The sequence below is a fragment of the Melanostigma gelatinosum genome (assembly GCF_949748355.1).
Source record: "Melanostigma gelatinosum genome assembly, chromosome: 15".
NCBI lineage: Eukaryota > Metazoa > Chordata > Actinopteri > Perciformes > Zoarcidae > Melanostigma > Melanostigma gelatinosum.
The window spans coordinates 9582019-9597752 of record NC_136648.1 but is presented as its reverse complement, the minus strand read 5'-3'; the positions used below and the strand labels follow the sequence as shown (position 1 = coordinate 9597752).

Genomic DNA, 15734 nt, shown 5'->3' with positions numbered 1-15734 from the left:
CACGTGTGGTTTATTTCTTAACCACAATCTGGCATATGACTTTCCCAACAAGGCCTCAAAATACAACTGATATTCAGGCCTTTTGGTCACTGTTTTACTGTTTCTCTCAGGTCTTAGCCATACCATCACTTAACTGCTTTGAACGTTGTTTCCCAGCTTCCCTCTGGGCAACTTTATTTAACTCTACATCGCCAGAAGATCCATTAAAGGGATTTGAGGGGGTTAATTTCCCTGACAGGGCCCACAGTGAGAGCGTTAACAGGGCAGCAGTAGTCTGTGATGTTGTGTTGTGTGAGGGCCGGGGCCATGGGGAGTGCCGCCGTTGAGTTCCCAGGCCCCGGCCCGGCCGAAGGGAACAACATGGCTCTGTGTGGAGCGTCTGTGCTTGTCATCAGTCTCGGGCTTAACTAGTGCCGTCAGTGTCACCACTACATTGTCACTTAGTGCCACCGGGCATGACATCCAATACAGCAGTGCAGGAACACGGCCAATCAGTAACCTGTGGCTTTCACCTGTTGGCGCCTTTTGTGAAATGTGGAAATATGTTTTACCTGGAAACTTTTGGAGCGATGAAGTCATGGCGAACCAACTTCATGAATCCTAAAAGGACACTTTCTCTTGACAAACAAGCCGTTCAGTGCACTTAAATCCATTGTTTTGTGATACGTTATTGCTGTGAACAGGAAGAAGAAGTAGACGATACTCTTTGACTTCCTACATTTCCCTGAATTACTTGCTGTGGAGGTGGAGAGACAGATTATTTTTTTTATTATCAGCTAATCTGCCAAATGTTTTCTCGATTCAGTTGTTTTGTCTGTAACGTCACAGAGCCCAGGGTGACATCTTCAAACGTCTTCTTGTTTCGGACCAAGAGTCCAGAACTTTCTTCTCCATCGACTCATAAATTATTCAACGTGTCGTATTGGTGCTAATTCTCTCCGTCCAGTCATCACGCTGAAGATGACCTTGTCATATGACGTACCTGACTGAGACTATATGAAAGTCTTAACACATCACTAAAATGCTTAACTGCATAGTGGTGACCATGGAGATGAGTCATTAAACTTGCTTTTATTAGCTGCCTCTCTCTCTCAAAAAAAAGAGAAGAAGATCCCCGCTTGTTCTAAGCTTGTTCTGCTAGGAACATTTACTGAAACCGATTGAATCAAAGCGTCTCTGTACTTTTGGAGGAAGAGAAAAGTTCTTCAAGTAGATCAAGCCTCCATTTACTCTGAGATATTATAGGTTAAAACCATAGAAAAAGTTTATTATTATCTCTGCTGTGTTCTCTACCTTCTTTCATGAAGGCTGTACTCACCCTTATGTTGTGTTTACAGTTGTTGGTTTTTGCAGTAGTGATTGAAATAAAAGTGTTGCTTATCTAATGATAAGTTTATTGGCCGTTATAATTTGACTTGATAGCATAGCTCGTTGTTTTTTTTCCTAGTTGAGAAAAGTGAGCCCGAGAACAATGGTGTGCTGTGTCAAATAGAAAGGCGACAAGCAGCAGAACGATGGCTGCATCGCGTCACGGTCTTTAGAAGGAACTGTTGGTGGAGACCTTGTTGTCTCTTCTACGTGTATGTTGATGTTTTTTTGCTGTCAAAGTCGTGTGAAATATCTTTTCTGTAAAGTCACATGGTCTATGTTTATGGTACAGACAAGGAATATTAGGAACATGTTGCCTCCCAACACAACAAAATAGTTCTGAAAGCGTGAGCTACAGTTTCCCCTTTGCCCTATTATGTCAAATCCCCGTGCTTAGTTCTGATGGCCTGTACTCTTTATCATCAAAGAATCCTTTAGTAGTTTGGGATAACAGTAGGCCCATGGAAAAGAATGCACCGACACAAACTGTCGTCAATGCAAATAGAAACAAATGGCGCTGTGGTAGCTCTGCTAGCCACCCGACGGTGTCTGTCGCCTGAAGTGGAACAAATTCAAATGAGCGCCGTTGTTTTACACCGTGTAGCTTTCTCTCCATCAGACATGTAACCCTGTCTTTTTGATGCTAAATGAAGCAGGTCTCTGTAATGTTTGAGTAGCGATATAGACCTGGTAAAGTTAGTTCTGTACACTCACAACAAAAGGACAAGGATTAGGTCCACAAAAGTTTGTTGTTGTGTTTTTTTTGGTGTTTTTTTCTTCTTGGTGTGAATTGAAGTCAGTTGTGGAAGGTGAGCTTCATATTATGTTCAGCCCCACCCTTTGTTGAACTGATCTATTTTTGTGTTGGTGTGCAGAATTACTGCACTGATGATTTTACAACATGTCTATTGAAACTTGTGCACATCAGCAACTGTCAGTGAGTGTGTAAACGGATGTCAGTTTACAGGCCAAGCCATAATAATGATTTCTAATGAGGAAAAGTGACCTGCTTTTGTTCTTCAATACAGCCAAGAAGGACAACACCTTTCATAGCATTCCCTTGTTGTTAGCGTCTTGGTGATTTCCTTTCTGATGAACAGCTTCAGTCCTGGAAGTTAGTTTTTCCTTAAATTGATTACCTGAGGATCCAAGATGTGGGGCAAAGGGTGGTACAAAGGACTGCTCCGTTTCTGGAACTGTGTTATGAAAGATGAACAGTTGCTCCCTTTTGCTTTTGCTCTCTTTTTTATTTTTTAACTGAGGTAACGCTTGAAAGTCTGCTCCCTCTCTGTGCTGGGTGACTATCTAACACAGGTATTCAAATCCAATAAAAGTGTTGTTGATGGTTAACTGAGGAGCTCGCTGCTTGTCTGGGGCTGGCTATGTATGGAGGGATGTGAGATTTGTGGCTGTACATTTTGCTCTTAAGACCAAAGGTCTCTTTAAAACTTTACCCAAAGGAATTTAAGTGTCCCCTCGCGACGGGACGACGCAAACCATTCGCTCCACAACTTCGTTTTGCTAAGTCAAATCAGATTCAGGCCCATTCTGCTCCCTGTGTCAGACTGACCTATATGATTCAAGAGAAATATTACATCACGTATAACTTGATTAACGTTGAAGCTCAGGCGGAAGTGAGAACTGGTCCGAGCAGAGCCACCAGAGAATCGGATCGGTGTCTAATGTCTGTTGATGGAGGAGGGGGGGTGGACTGGGAAGAGTTAAAAAAAGCTTGTGTTGAAGCAAATTCCCTCCTGGTCTCTTTCTGTGTTATCAGTTCCTCTGTAGGGCACTGCAGCACACACTGCATTTATTCAAAGGCCCAGTGTCACACGCCTCTGTGGAAAAGAGCCCTGAGGACCATACTCTGCCCCCCCCCCTGCCCCTTCCACCCTCTACCCCTCGTCCTCCCTCCATCCAGTACCAACGCTTGCTAGTCGATGTCTGCTTGTATACAATAAATACATGTTGAGACCTGCAGAGCTAATATGAACGTAATCAGCGCTGTTGAATGTTATTGAGATTAGTTGAGGTTGGGGTTTTAAAGTTTGACTGAAACAGAAGTGGAAGCAAATATGGCCTCATTTCCTTTTTCTTTTGGTTAAGCAGGTAAATGCAAAGCTGATCCATGGTTGTAAAATTGAAATGAATGGGTAAACGTACAATACTTTGGTAAAAATGTACGTAAATACACCTAACATGACAGCATCCGTGCCTGAAGTTGTGGGTCCATATTCATCTGTAACAAAAAAAAAAACGTAAACCAGTATTAACGTCTGCTGTCTGGGAGACTTCAGTGGATCCTCCATGTTGAACTTCATCACGGGATCTGCCGAGAGGAGATCTCCCGGAGCATGTGATCATTTATCAGGCTCCTTCTGGTTCGGGGCTACTTTCACCCTCTCCCCGGTCAGAGCGCAGAGCCAGTGCTGAGTGCAGAGAGTCATGTGGTGGTTCCTGGCTAGAGGAGGAGCCCGTCTGAAAGACATGTGCACGGGAGGCGACGAGGGATATTAGCCCAACCATCTTCTGTTTAGGGCCTACAGAGAGTCCTGGGAAATGTCTCCAAGTCATCGATGAGACGAGCTCCCTTCATAAAGCTCCGGCTGAGACGTATGTGGTCATTCACAGAGTCACTCCTATGTAATGTAACTGTAGTGTTATACATTTGGCCTCCAAGAGTACCACATTTTGTTCCTTTTTAAAGTTACAGTTCAGAGACGAGAGCTTGTGAAAAAAGTTGTGAGTAAAAGCTTTCTTTAAGAGAGTTGGAGGGGAAAATGATGAATGCATTAAGTACGTAGCCGGAGCTTGTATCTTGCTTTTTTAATCGGAACACAACAGAAAAAAAACGTGGTTTTGTGGAGAGTTACATGCTGGAACTGTTTCTTGACAAACAGTTTGTACATCCACCAGCATGCTTGTGCGGCGTCTCTGGCTGTAGATCAGATTGCTAGATTGGGTCTGAGTGCAGGTTTTCGTATAGTTCCTTGTTACAGGCTCCATGGTGCAGAACCTAATCTGGGAACCTCATTTTAACAGCCAGACTCTGGGAAGTTGCCCACAGTCACCGTCCCCGGCTGTGTTGGTAGTCGTTTTTCGCTTCAGACCGAGTCAGGCTAGCTGTTCCCTCCTGCTTCCAGTCTGTATGCTAAGCTAGGCTAATGAGAATTACTTTACTCCGGCAGAGCTACGCCTGTAAAATATGCTACAAATACTTGTTGAATAAGATATTCTGCTGCTAATGAATGGCAGTCGTTGGCACCCGGAACTTTTACTCAACCGCTCAGTGAGTGTGTACATATGTATGCATTGTGTGTAACTAAGTGTGGTACTTGGTTTAGATGACAAACAGTGTATATCACCAATTCATTCTCTTTAAGAAACTGGGTAATTTCTTACAGTATTCGGTGTGTTTATTTACTTGCATGTATTTTCTAATGTACGTATGCAAAGAAATCTGCCAAGTTGGCATAGTTTTGACCTTTGTGTGTCGGTCAAAATGAAGTAAACTTTTTTTTAATGTGATGAATGACTCTTTCTTTATAATGAATAGTTCATTATGAAGTAACTTCAGGCGGGTTTACTCTGAGTAGTGTGCTTCAACACTATCAATGTGAATGAATTCAAAGCACATGACCGTCCCATCATGATATTGTACTTTGTCAAGTCTTTTTCTTGTCCAATATATATATTATTGTCTGTTTCTTCAAGTTTCTTTTCTTCTTCTTCTTCTTCAGGAGTTCTTTGATCACGCAAAGAAGCTGTGGGACGACGAAGGAGTGAAGGCGTGCTTTGAGAGGTCCAATGAGTACCAGCTCATCGACTGTGCACAATAGTGAGTCCAAACATCTAAAGACCTTTCGGGGTGTGACTTTGAGCTTTGGATACTTGAGAGATTGTTTATGATGACATACATTATGTCATAAGTTATCTGTGCAGATCAAGAAAAGTGGGCTTTTTTTTTTTTTACAGCCTGTAAACTATTGTCACTTCCCTGCTCTGTACGTCTTCTTTGTGTCACGTTTGAGCTGAACGCTCTGCGCTGTGTGCTGGTGACATGTCCTACATGAACATGGCTGAGATATGTTTACTCTGGGCGTGGCGAGGCAAGCAGCAGTTGTATTCATCCTCAGGAAAAGTATACATGTATCTCCTCATGTCGGTGTGTTCGACATCGCACCGTGGCGATATGCAAAGCCAGGCCTGGCCTGTATTTATATGCCTTCTTCACTGGGATTGTATGGATGCAACATGTGTCTGTAAAGACGTAATTAAAGTAATTCTCATTTTCGTGATGGTGACCTGTGGAGTTGAGAGACTAAATTTCGCTGTCGCTAAAGGCTGGACAAAAGCTATGTGGGTCATGATTTGATTTTGGCTACAATCTGTATGGAGTTTTTCCGAATACAATTGTACTCCAGATACTGCAGTTAGGAAATACTGATAACTGCAGTGTGGCAAGGCGCAGCAACTGATGCCTCTTTGCACAGTGCCCCAGATTGTATGGAAGGCTCCCGCTTCACCTTGGGCCACCGTAGGGTGCTGGTCGTACACAGTGGAGGGCCCCCGACTGGTCTGTAGAAGGAAGTTTGGGTATGCAAAGTGACTCACTGATTACAGTGCTCTCCTTCTACTTCCTCTCTGACTCACCTCTGGATTCACATTTAAATCTGAGGACATGGTACACAGACCTACTGGAAGTTGTCCCCTCCCTTTATCTCTCAGGGTTCTGTCAAACGCACTCTTTATCAGTGACTGGAGGTATTGTCTTGTTGTCAGCGACCTGTGAGCCTGCGTTACATGGATGTAGTGCTCAGATGTTTTAAAGATGGCGTAGCACGTAGACAAACGGTCTCTGTACTCTGCTCCTGAATATCTTCCGTTTCTTGAACATAAATTTGACTCCGGATCAAGTCTTCCCCTGGTTGCCCTTGCCTGAAAGCAGCTTCCATAGAAAGGCGAGAGATAGTCAGGTGATGGTTGGAGGAGTCACATGAATCTGTAAGGTCGAGCTGTTACAGTCCAAGTGTTTGTCTTTGCTGCTCTGAGTCAGTCTGTGTGCAGTACGACGGCACAACATGCAAATAAGCATCTTGTGTTTATTTTAGTCCGTGTTCCCGTAACGTGATGTCACATATCGACATTTAAAATCTTCTTCCTTAATGTCTTAATGAGTGTCTTAATGTCTTAATCAGAAAGAATATTCCATGTTGTAAAAACTGAAACTGCTGAGGCACAGAAAATACAGCGGTCCTGTGACACGAGTAAACATTAACAGAGCGCAATGAAGACCGTGAAACGCATACGGTATTTTTAAATCGTGATTTATGTGACTTTTCTGCTGTTGAAGTGCATTTATTGGTTTTTGAACTTCTGTCTGTGTGTTGCAAGTAGCCAGCATTTAGTTTTTTCATGGAAGTTATAATACATTTACTGTGACGCTTAATTGTTTATTTTGATGTTCCCAGCCGCCTCCTCTTAAATATCATCCGTTCCTTGATTACTTCTCTCTCTCCTGCCCTTCTCGCTGTCCTCCTGTCACCGCCTCTCTGGCTGTTACGCTGCTGCTCCTGATTGGTTAAGAGCCGGTGAGCAGTTGTATGTTTGGCCAATAAACCGCCATCAAGCTAACACATTTCTTTTACTGGTGTGATAAAGGAGATAAAACATTCTAATAAGTTACAGCTTCGTGTCGCTTAGTGTTCAAATGCACAAAGTTTTGATGGGGTTAATAATTATGCGGTCCGAGCATGGTGGCTCTGACTGCACATGTCTGTAGTTTAGCGTTCTTCCTTCCTGAATGGCAGTTCAGTTGAGTGACAGTTGTCGAAGTGCTTTTTTTCTTTTCTAAAGGAGAGCGTATGTGTGATTCAGTGCAGTGAATTTACAAAAAATTCACCTTGAAATATAATTAATCATTCCCGATTCCTACCATGCATTTTTTGGAGAAGGATAAAGCAGTGTTCACTTTTGAAATCTCACTTTGCAGCCAGAAGTAACATTACAATATGCCTCTATTGTCAGTGTCTGTGATTGATGTCTGGAATTTGTCAGACTGCGTGGCCTCTCACTTACTTCCTCTCTCAGTTTTAACCTCTGTATGAACTATGTAGACGGAGGGCATTCATAGATACTCTATGCTACATGGCAGCAGACCTGTCTGTGTGCAAAGGCCCCCACACACACACACACACACACACACACGCACACACTTATTGTTGTTGTGACCACTGCACTACTAACTACCCTAGAAGTAGTGAAACACTGGCAGACGGCTTCAGCAGCCAACTGGGTTGAAAGGAAGGGAGCAGAGGTCATAACTTTGGACCCGGGCTGTATTTAAACAAACGTTGTATTGTTTTATTTTCAGGGTCTATCCGCTAGCGTGTCCCATCTTCTCATTGCTAGCTACGTTTGAGCTTAGCACCCACCCAACCCGCTCTGAGAATCTCCTGTCAGTCCAGGAAGCTTTCATTTTCTCTTCGACTATTGTTCTCTACACCTGCTCTCGTATTACATTTCTTGTTAACTTCCACAGTAGTTACGTCTTGGATCACGAGCGTGATAAGAGTGCTTTCGATCACTCGGTGTATATTAGAGAGGAAGTTGGCCAACATGGGGCAGTTTGTGGGAGAAACTGATTTGCAGGCTGCAACTTTACACGTTAACAGTCGAACATTGTTGTAAAACCACCAAACTAAGATCACAGCAGAAGAAACAATCAGATATGTGGTGCTTAGATTTTAAAAAGGCAGATTATATACCTCTGCCATCTCATCTGTGTTGTCCTTCACAGACCTTGCTACACTGGCAGATATTTTTCCAGCAGGCCTATCTGCGGACGGCCCATTGGACAGAGGCACAGGAAATAAGTATGGGCCGATGGCGAGCGCTTGTTATGCCAAAGAGCATGTCCATATCGATGCTTGTGGAGTCCTGTCACCCATTGATCCGCCCTCTGCATTGCACATTTATACTTTTTAAGAGCACAGATATGTGTCTGCCAGTTGATTGATTATGAGCTATTTTCAGCTGCGGCCGGCTGGTTCCGTTGCAATGCCTTGGATGTGACGGCAAAATCAAACACTTTTTCACACGCAAATCTGAACTCCCAGGCCTCCTGCTCCCCCCTGTGTTTGTTGCAATCCTTTTGCAAATATGACACAATTTGTGACATAATTGATACACAGAGGTATTTATTGCTGTGGTGGATGTTTGTTATCCAGTGTTAGATGCTGTCTGGGCTGTTGTGGAGCTCACCATGTGTTTGTGTGCTCAGTGGCTGTGAAGCCAGAGGAGAGCTACCCTGGACGGAGCTGGAGTCTTGAGAGTGTGACTGAAGAAATGAGGCTATGAAACAGCTGAGCAACACAGCAGGGATTTATTCCTGCAGTGAGAATGAGGCCTGGGACAGAGATGGCGCTGATGCTGGGTTAGGTACAGCAGCGTGATGGCTTTCCACGCCGCCGAGTGGATTTTTAATTCATATTTCTTTTGTGATCTAAAAGGGTGTGCCTCCAAAATGTATCGAGTGGCCGACCATAGCCTCCCTTTGACCATTTTGAGTCAAAAGACCACTTTGCTTTTTGTCTACGGTGCAATGCATTGCGGTCATTGTAGTTCACCAGTATGCTTTCAGTGTTTTGCTGTATGAAATAAGTGATGCAGGAAAGAAAAGTTCAATGAGAACAGCTATTGATCAATGTGGATACGCTGCTGTATAGCCTGATAACATTAGAGCTGAAACAATTATTAGTCGATCGACAAAAAAATAATCTCAAACTACTTACTACTGCTTCTTATTGTAAGTATTTATGTCTTTAAGATTTGATCCTTTTCAATGTCTTATGTGATGGTACACGGAAATTCTTTAAGTTTTGGACCGCTGGTCGGACAAAAGGAACTATTTGAAGATGTCACCTTGGGCTTTAGTGTTTACTATTTGCTGGTATTTAATAGATGAGACTATTCATAAATTAATCATCAAAATAAGTGGCAGATTAGCTGATTATAGAAATAAGTAGTGGTTGCAGCCCGACTGTAAAACACATACTTTTATATGTCCAAATCATCATCCTTCTGCAGTCGTTAATCCCCACGATCCCATCTGGAGTTTGTGGTTATCACACCAGTAAATGCACACATTGGTTAAAAACATACAGGAAAGAGAGACTTGACCCTGACTCGCCTTCATACTGAGACAGATATCAGATTGTTCTCGTTTCAGCCATTGATCCTATCGAGGATTACATATAATGGGGGGGGGGGTGGCCTTTTCAGGGGGTGGGTCATCATCACACACTTTGAAAAGATTTGAATCATTGTCGATGAATCTGTTCGATTTATCTTTTAGTGTATAAACGCTTTCTCAAGGCCACATCTTTAAATGTCTTCTTTTTTGCCTGACCGACAGGACAAAACCTAAAGGTATCATTTTTATAGTAATAAACAGAATATTATCATCTCTTCAGTGCAGAAGCTGGAATTGAGTTCAGAACCAGTGCTTGGAGTTGATGTTTAAAAAAGGACTGAAACAATTAATTCATTATCAAATCATTATTACTTTTCTGTGTATTGAGTAATCGATTAATCAACTGATTGTTGCAGCTCTGTAATACAGAAGGTCTATTACCTGAAAAATAATAGTCTTACACAATGTTTTTATTAAATAAATTAAACCAGTATTTACAAAACCTTCCAAACCCGTCATCTGCTGCTCTTAAAGTAAAAAATAATTGCAAATAGGAACTCATGCATCACATGTGTTAAACTAGACACGGATCATCATGAGTCCGGGTGTTATGTGGTGCAGTTGGTCCAGGATGGAGAAGTATGGCTGAGACTTGTACAGGTCTCCAGGGGTCCCGGAGATGGGACTGTGGATATCCAAGGCTGGGTCTGGTTCTTGGCTGCCGTTGGAGTTGGCGTTGGGATGTAGTGCTGGTCACGGGACTCTGTCACCAGCCGGGGGGCCACTGACAGAGTCATCTGGGGCAGTAAAGTGCTAAGAATGGCCGGCATTGTCAGCCAGCTCCGGCCCCTGAAGGGCCGACAGAAACAGAGGGGCTACGCTTTGCAAACAGTGGATCTCCTCAATAAGGAGCCTCTTCTGTTCACAGAAAAGCCCGAGAGAGAGATATTTATACACAGGCTTCATGTCACTGCTGCCTTTTCCTGTCACCAATAAGTTGCTTAATTTCTTCATGTTTTAGCTGCTTTGATGTTTCACAGAATAATACCAGCAGATGAGGTTATAGTGACTGGGTTTGGGCTCTTCTAACATGTCTGGTTTCTATGTAATTACTTGCTTCAGATTGGTGATCAGGTTATTTTTAACATATTTGATATTGCGTTAAACTTCATGCACTGTATTGTTTAATGCTTGCATGGTTTGAGGATGAAATCTGAAGTCACAGTTTGAATTTTTGCATCTAAAAAAAAGTTGATGTGGAGAGTGTGTTAGACAATCAGAAGACTCCACGGAACTAAACTAAACCGAGAGACAGTGGTGGTCTGGAGCAGAGGAAGACATGTGAGAGGTATGAGCTCAACAGAAGCTCAAAGAACAAAAACACAAAAACAATTCAATTCAATTCAATTCGTGGTTTTGGATTAAATATCAACAGTTTTGGTACTAAAACAAACATGGATGATGTCACAGCTCAGAGAACTTGCTCCAAAAAGTCAGACAGAGCTACAAAAATCAAAATGTAAATGGAGCCTAAATTGTTTCAGTTCAGTTTAGTTCTTTTTTTTCCGAGTAAATTGTTTTTCTTTTTTGTTGCCTGTTAACAAGTTTACTACAGCACATTATTATAACTACACCAATCATACAAAAAATGTTGATAAAAAGTTTGATAAAACGGCTTAATCCAGAATAACAAAAACCTTTGTCGCTCGCTAAACTCAGATGACACTGCTGTCAGCTGACTGAGGAATAATCAAAGAGGGCACTATGGAAGTGTGTGTTTGAATATATCTCTGAGTGTGTTTGTGTGCATGACTTCTGAGGAAAAGAGAGGAGTGGTTTAGAGCTGAACTGTAGAATCCAATCTACTGGAAGCTCAGTGGGACTCCATCTACACAAACCACTGTCCTTAAGGTTGTTAGAGCCCCCTGTGGGACTCTCTCTCGCTCTGTCTCTCTCTCTTTATCTCTCTCCCACTTTCCCGCTCTCTCTTGCTCTCTCTGTCTCACCCACTTTCCCTCTTGCTCTCTCAGTCCATCTATTCAGTCCTCTCTTGAGGCCAGAAAAGCAACAGCAGAGAGGATGTTGCAGAACACGTGTTGTTTCCTATATGAAGCTTTCCCTTAAAATGTGTGTGTAAATCCAACATTTAACATATTCAAGTGTGTCAGTAGGGCCTGAGATTTAGTGTAACTTTAATTGTTAATGGCTCTTTCTGTCCGTAAGTTAGTGTTTTAAAGTGCCCCGGATGTCGATTGAAGTTGTAGATGTTTTTATTTTATTTTGGAAGGCTTTCAGCCTGCCTGGGCATTTTGAAATAGTTGAGAGAGAGCCTAAAGCTGCCCAGCATAGCATGCTACATGTCACAAGATTAGCTCCACGGCCAGTGTGTTTTTATGTAGTTTCAGAGAACAGAGGCTCCGACCGCCTGTATTTAGGATCACATTTGAAAGCAGGCACTGCTCCATTCAAAATACAATACACCATTTGAATCGCATGTTTGAAATCTAAATCGATACACAAAAACTCCAATGAGTCAACACAATTGCCTTTTTTTCCTGTTGAGTATCTCACTTTACATTTCAACTGAGCAGAATTGTGTCATGTTTAGATTGTTTGTAGGCTCTTGTTAATTGTTAGTTTTGTCTCTGAATGTTTAATATGAACAGCGCCGCAGAGAGAAATGTGAATTTATGTTCCACTTAAAGAAGGGGAATTGTGTCTATAAATAGAATTTTATTTTTGGGTTAAAATGTGCGTCCATTTTAAAGGACAGACAGAGACACAGCGCGAGGCTGGTGAATGGCGGATATCTACGAGTCTGTTGCTGTGTGCCGACTACACACACGCACACACGTACAGTACACACACACAAACGCATACCTTTCTCTCTCTTCCACACACACACAACAGACACACACACACCCTGCTGTTGACCAGGAGTGTAAAGGCACAGACTGCTGGAGGACAGCAGTGGCGCTGCAGGTTCCCTGCTCAGAGATTGTGGAATGGTCGTCCATAGACCCCCCCCCCCCTTCTCTTCCTCCTCTCTCTCTCCCTCTCTCTCACTCTACACTGAGGCTCCCCCCCCCCCCTCTGTCGCTCCCTCCCCACCCCCCACCCCCCTTAGAGCTTATGTAAACTAGCTGTGGAGCCAGGGCAAGCTGAGGCTATTTTTAGCAGCAGCACTGCAGAGCAGAAACTGGCGGAGGGTCACGTGTGCGCAGCCGAATCAAAGGGAGTATCCCGGCACTGCGCTGTAAACAAAGGGAAGGTCAGTAGCAGAAGGTGAGACACAAAACGCCTCTGTGTTGGTTTTGTGTGTGTGTGAGCGACTACACACCGCCTGGCCATACCTGCTCTCCTCCTAATGCCCTGACATAAAACAAATCATTGCCATTGTATGAATGCACCCATATGCTTTCCTGCTTGCTCTGTCTCCCCCCCCCCCCCCCCCCCCCACTCCACACACACACACACAGCTCAACCATTTCTGCCACTGCTAGAGACCGAGTGGAGTGGGGGGGCTGAATTGATCAAAGCAGGGTTTGACACGCAAGGAGACATTTTGCTGTCTAATCATGACAGGGGCTCCCAGCTCCACACTCTCTCCCGGTTGCTGCCGAGTCGGCCTATCACAGTGAGCAGCAGCAGCATACTTGGAGCCGTGCAAAATCCACCAAAAACCACATGACAATGTGTGTTTAGCATCGACATTAGCATATTTTTGTATCACATGGGGGAGTTTTTCAAACCCTCAGCGCCTGCTTGGCCTGGTTGTGTGCTGTAGCTAAGGTTGTGTAGCCTGCAGGCTTGGCTAGCAGTGAGGCTAGCAGCTAGCCGTGTCCAGCCACACCCAGGCAAAAGGTCTCCCTCCACCTTGGCTGCTAGTTAAACAAGCTTCAACTTTCACCGCCGGTGGAATGTGGTCAAAGGGGGGCACAGAGCTATTTATAGAAACCTTTTATATTTTTCTGTCATGGCGGTTTGTTTGCCAAGACGGCTCTAGCTGTTGGCTGTGTCATCGGGCCGGGCTGAAGGTGGTAGCTTGGAGGCTAACTTAAGTAAACATTTGGCTCTAGAACAAGCCATGGTTGGGCAGTTTGGTTGGATGATTTATTGTTGTGGGCATTGTTAACCTGAGATTCTGCAGCTTTTCTGTACTGACCAGATAGATAAGGAGCCCATCTTAAAGTGTCCTGACAAAACAATACGTTACGTCAGGGGAACGTCCGGTTCCTCTTGCGGTTGTGGTTCTTCAGAGTGATACTGTACTCTGGAACAATATTTATTTAGAAATGTAATTCCAGTCCCCACCTATTGTGTTTTTCAGCTCCAGGTTAAACAAAGGTGTAATGTACTTACATGTTCCTTTGTGGTACTTGCTAATTTGTCTTGCTGTGTCTGCTGGAGCTAAAACAAACAGATTAGTCCATCAACGGAAAATTAATCTGCAACTATTTCAGGAACCAACAAATCATTTTATTTATTTTAGTTATTTCTCAAGCAAAAATGTCCCGTTGCCTAGAGTTTTAGAATTTAATGTGTTGGTCAGACGCGATAAGGGTATTTCTCACTATGTCCTAAACACTTTATAGACCTCATAAGTAAGAAATTGACAGATTGATCAATAATGGAAACAGTGTGCTTTTTGATTTTCTTTTTATATATACTGACTTTACTGAAAACTATCAATTGTTGACATTGAAACATATAAACCAGCAGCACATACATACTGTGTTGTCACAGGGTGTATTCAAACACACACATCTCTCGTGTTTTTGACTTGAAAGATGCTAATGCACAATTAGAAACCCACACTACCTGTATCTCCAGACAAAGTTTGGTGTGCCACTTCTAGCCCATTATATTCAGAAAGTAGAGATGAGTTGAAGGGAACGTCACTCGCAACTAAATAGTTTGACATTATCTTTAGCACATTTTAGAGTTGTGGAGTGAAAGGATAGAAAGTGGATTTTATTTTACTTTTATAGGGATACATTTGACTAAATAGCAAGTTGACCAAGATTACCCGTGTTGGGTTGTCTGACACTACTTTTCTCACCTGTTCGTTGGTGAAGTAATAACTCTGTACAAGCATCTCATTAATCACCAACATGTGGGGTGGATGTGTTGCTTTCTCCATGGAGGCTGTTCCGAAGCTGTCACAACATCACCACAGTTCACAGTTACCACTCGACCATAAAGAATCCAGCGGGCGTTACTGTAACCGGGCCCGTGTCATGGGACTCTCATCGACTGCTCCGTGACTTGTAACATCCTTATCAATCCCCACGGTTCAGCTCTCAACTCATTTAAGCCCGCTCGTCTAATTTATCACCACTGACGCCGCGTCATGTCACCATGTTGCCGCAGACTTTGTCTCTTTACGTACTACAGAAGACCAGATGTTACATTCCTCCCCCTGACTGAAAATGTGACTTGTTTTTGGTTGTGTGCTTGAGACGGTGGCACTCTAAAATAATCTGTCTTCATAAGCCTACATTTGCTGTGCACTCCCACCAAAGACACACACACACACACACACACACACACACACACACACACACACACACACACACACACACACACACACACACACACGCATACCATGTAGAAAGCTAGCACAGAGGACGGTTCTGCTTTGTGTTGATGTATGGGAGAGTCTGGGAATGGAAGGATACAAGTACGGCCTGGCTTAGGAAGAGAGAGAGGGAGAGGGAGAGAGAGGAGCGGTATGGACCGACTGGGGTTGCCATGGGAACCCAGCTGCTAAAAGCAGGCAGGGTCAGTGTGGAAGAGAGGCGGTGTGCAGCAGGATGCCACCCGGAGGCCAGTTTGTGAACTACACAAACAGCACACAGGCCTTGACAACTCGACTTCTGGCTCAGAATGTCCATGTTTAAAACCTCAGAATAAGATTTGAAAAATAGATTAAACATTTTTTAATGGAGGTATTAATTCCTTGTGTGTGGATTTGGTTAGTTTCTAATCGCCACGGCTCGGTTCAGGCTTATGCAATCTGCACCGATCCCTGTCTGATATTAATGGTTATTGACTTTTGATTAGGGGAAAAGAGGAAAAGCTCATTTTTACTGGGTCACCGGCTGACTTCCAAGCGGAACAAGTAATTTGACATGGAGGCCGCGGTTGTTTACAGGCGAGAGAATTGAAA

General features: G+C 43.4%; 1 protein-coding gene across 2 annotated transcripts in view; it reads left to right on the top strand.

Moving 5' to 3' along the window:
* The window catches only part of LOC306789196 (guanine nucleotide-binding protein G(olf) subunit alpha), a 40819-nt gene that overhangs the window by 12237 nt on the left and 12848 nt on the right, over window positions 1-15734 (top strand). For both annotated transcript variants that reach the window (XM_079285018.1, XM_079285019.1), the window contains exon 5: window positions 5109-5206. In XM_079285018.1, coding sequence (XP_079141144.1) covers window positions 5109-5206 — 98 coding nt within the window. The remainder of the gene's footprint in view (window positions 1-5108; window positions 5207-15734) is intronic.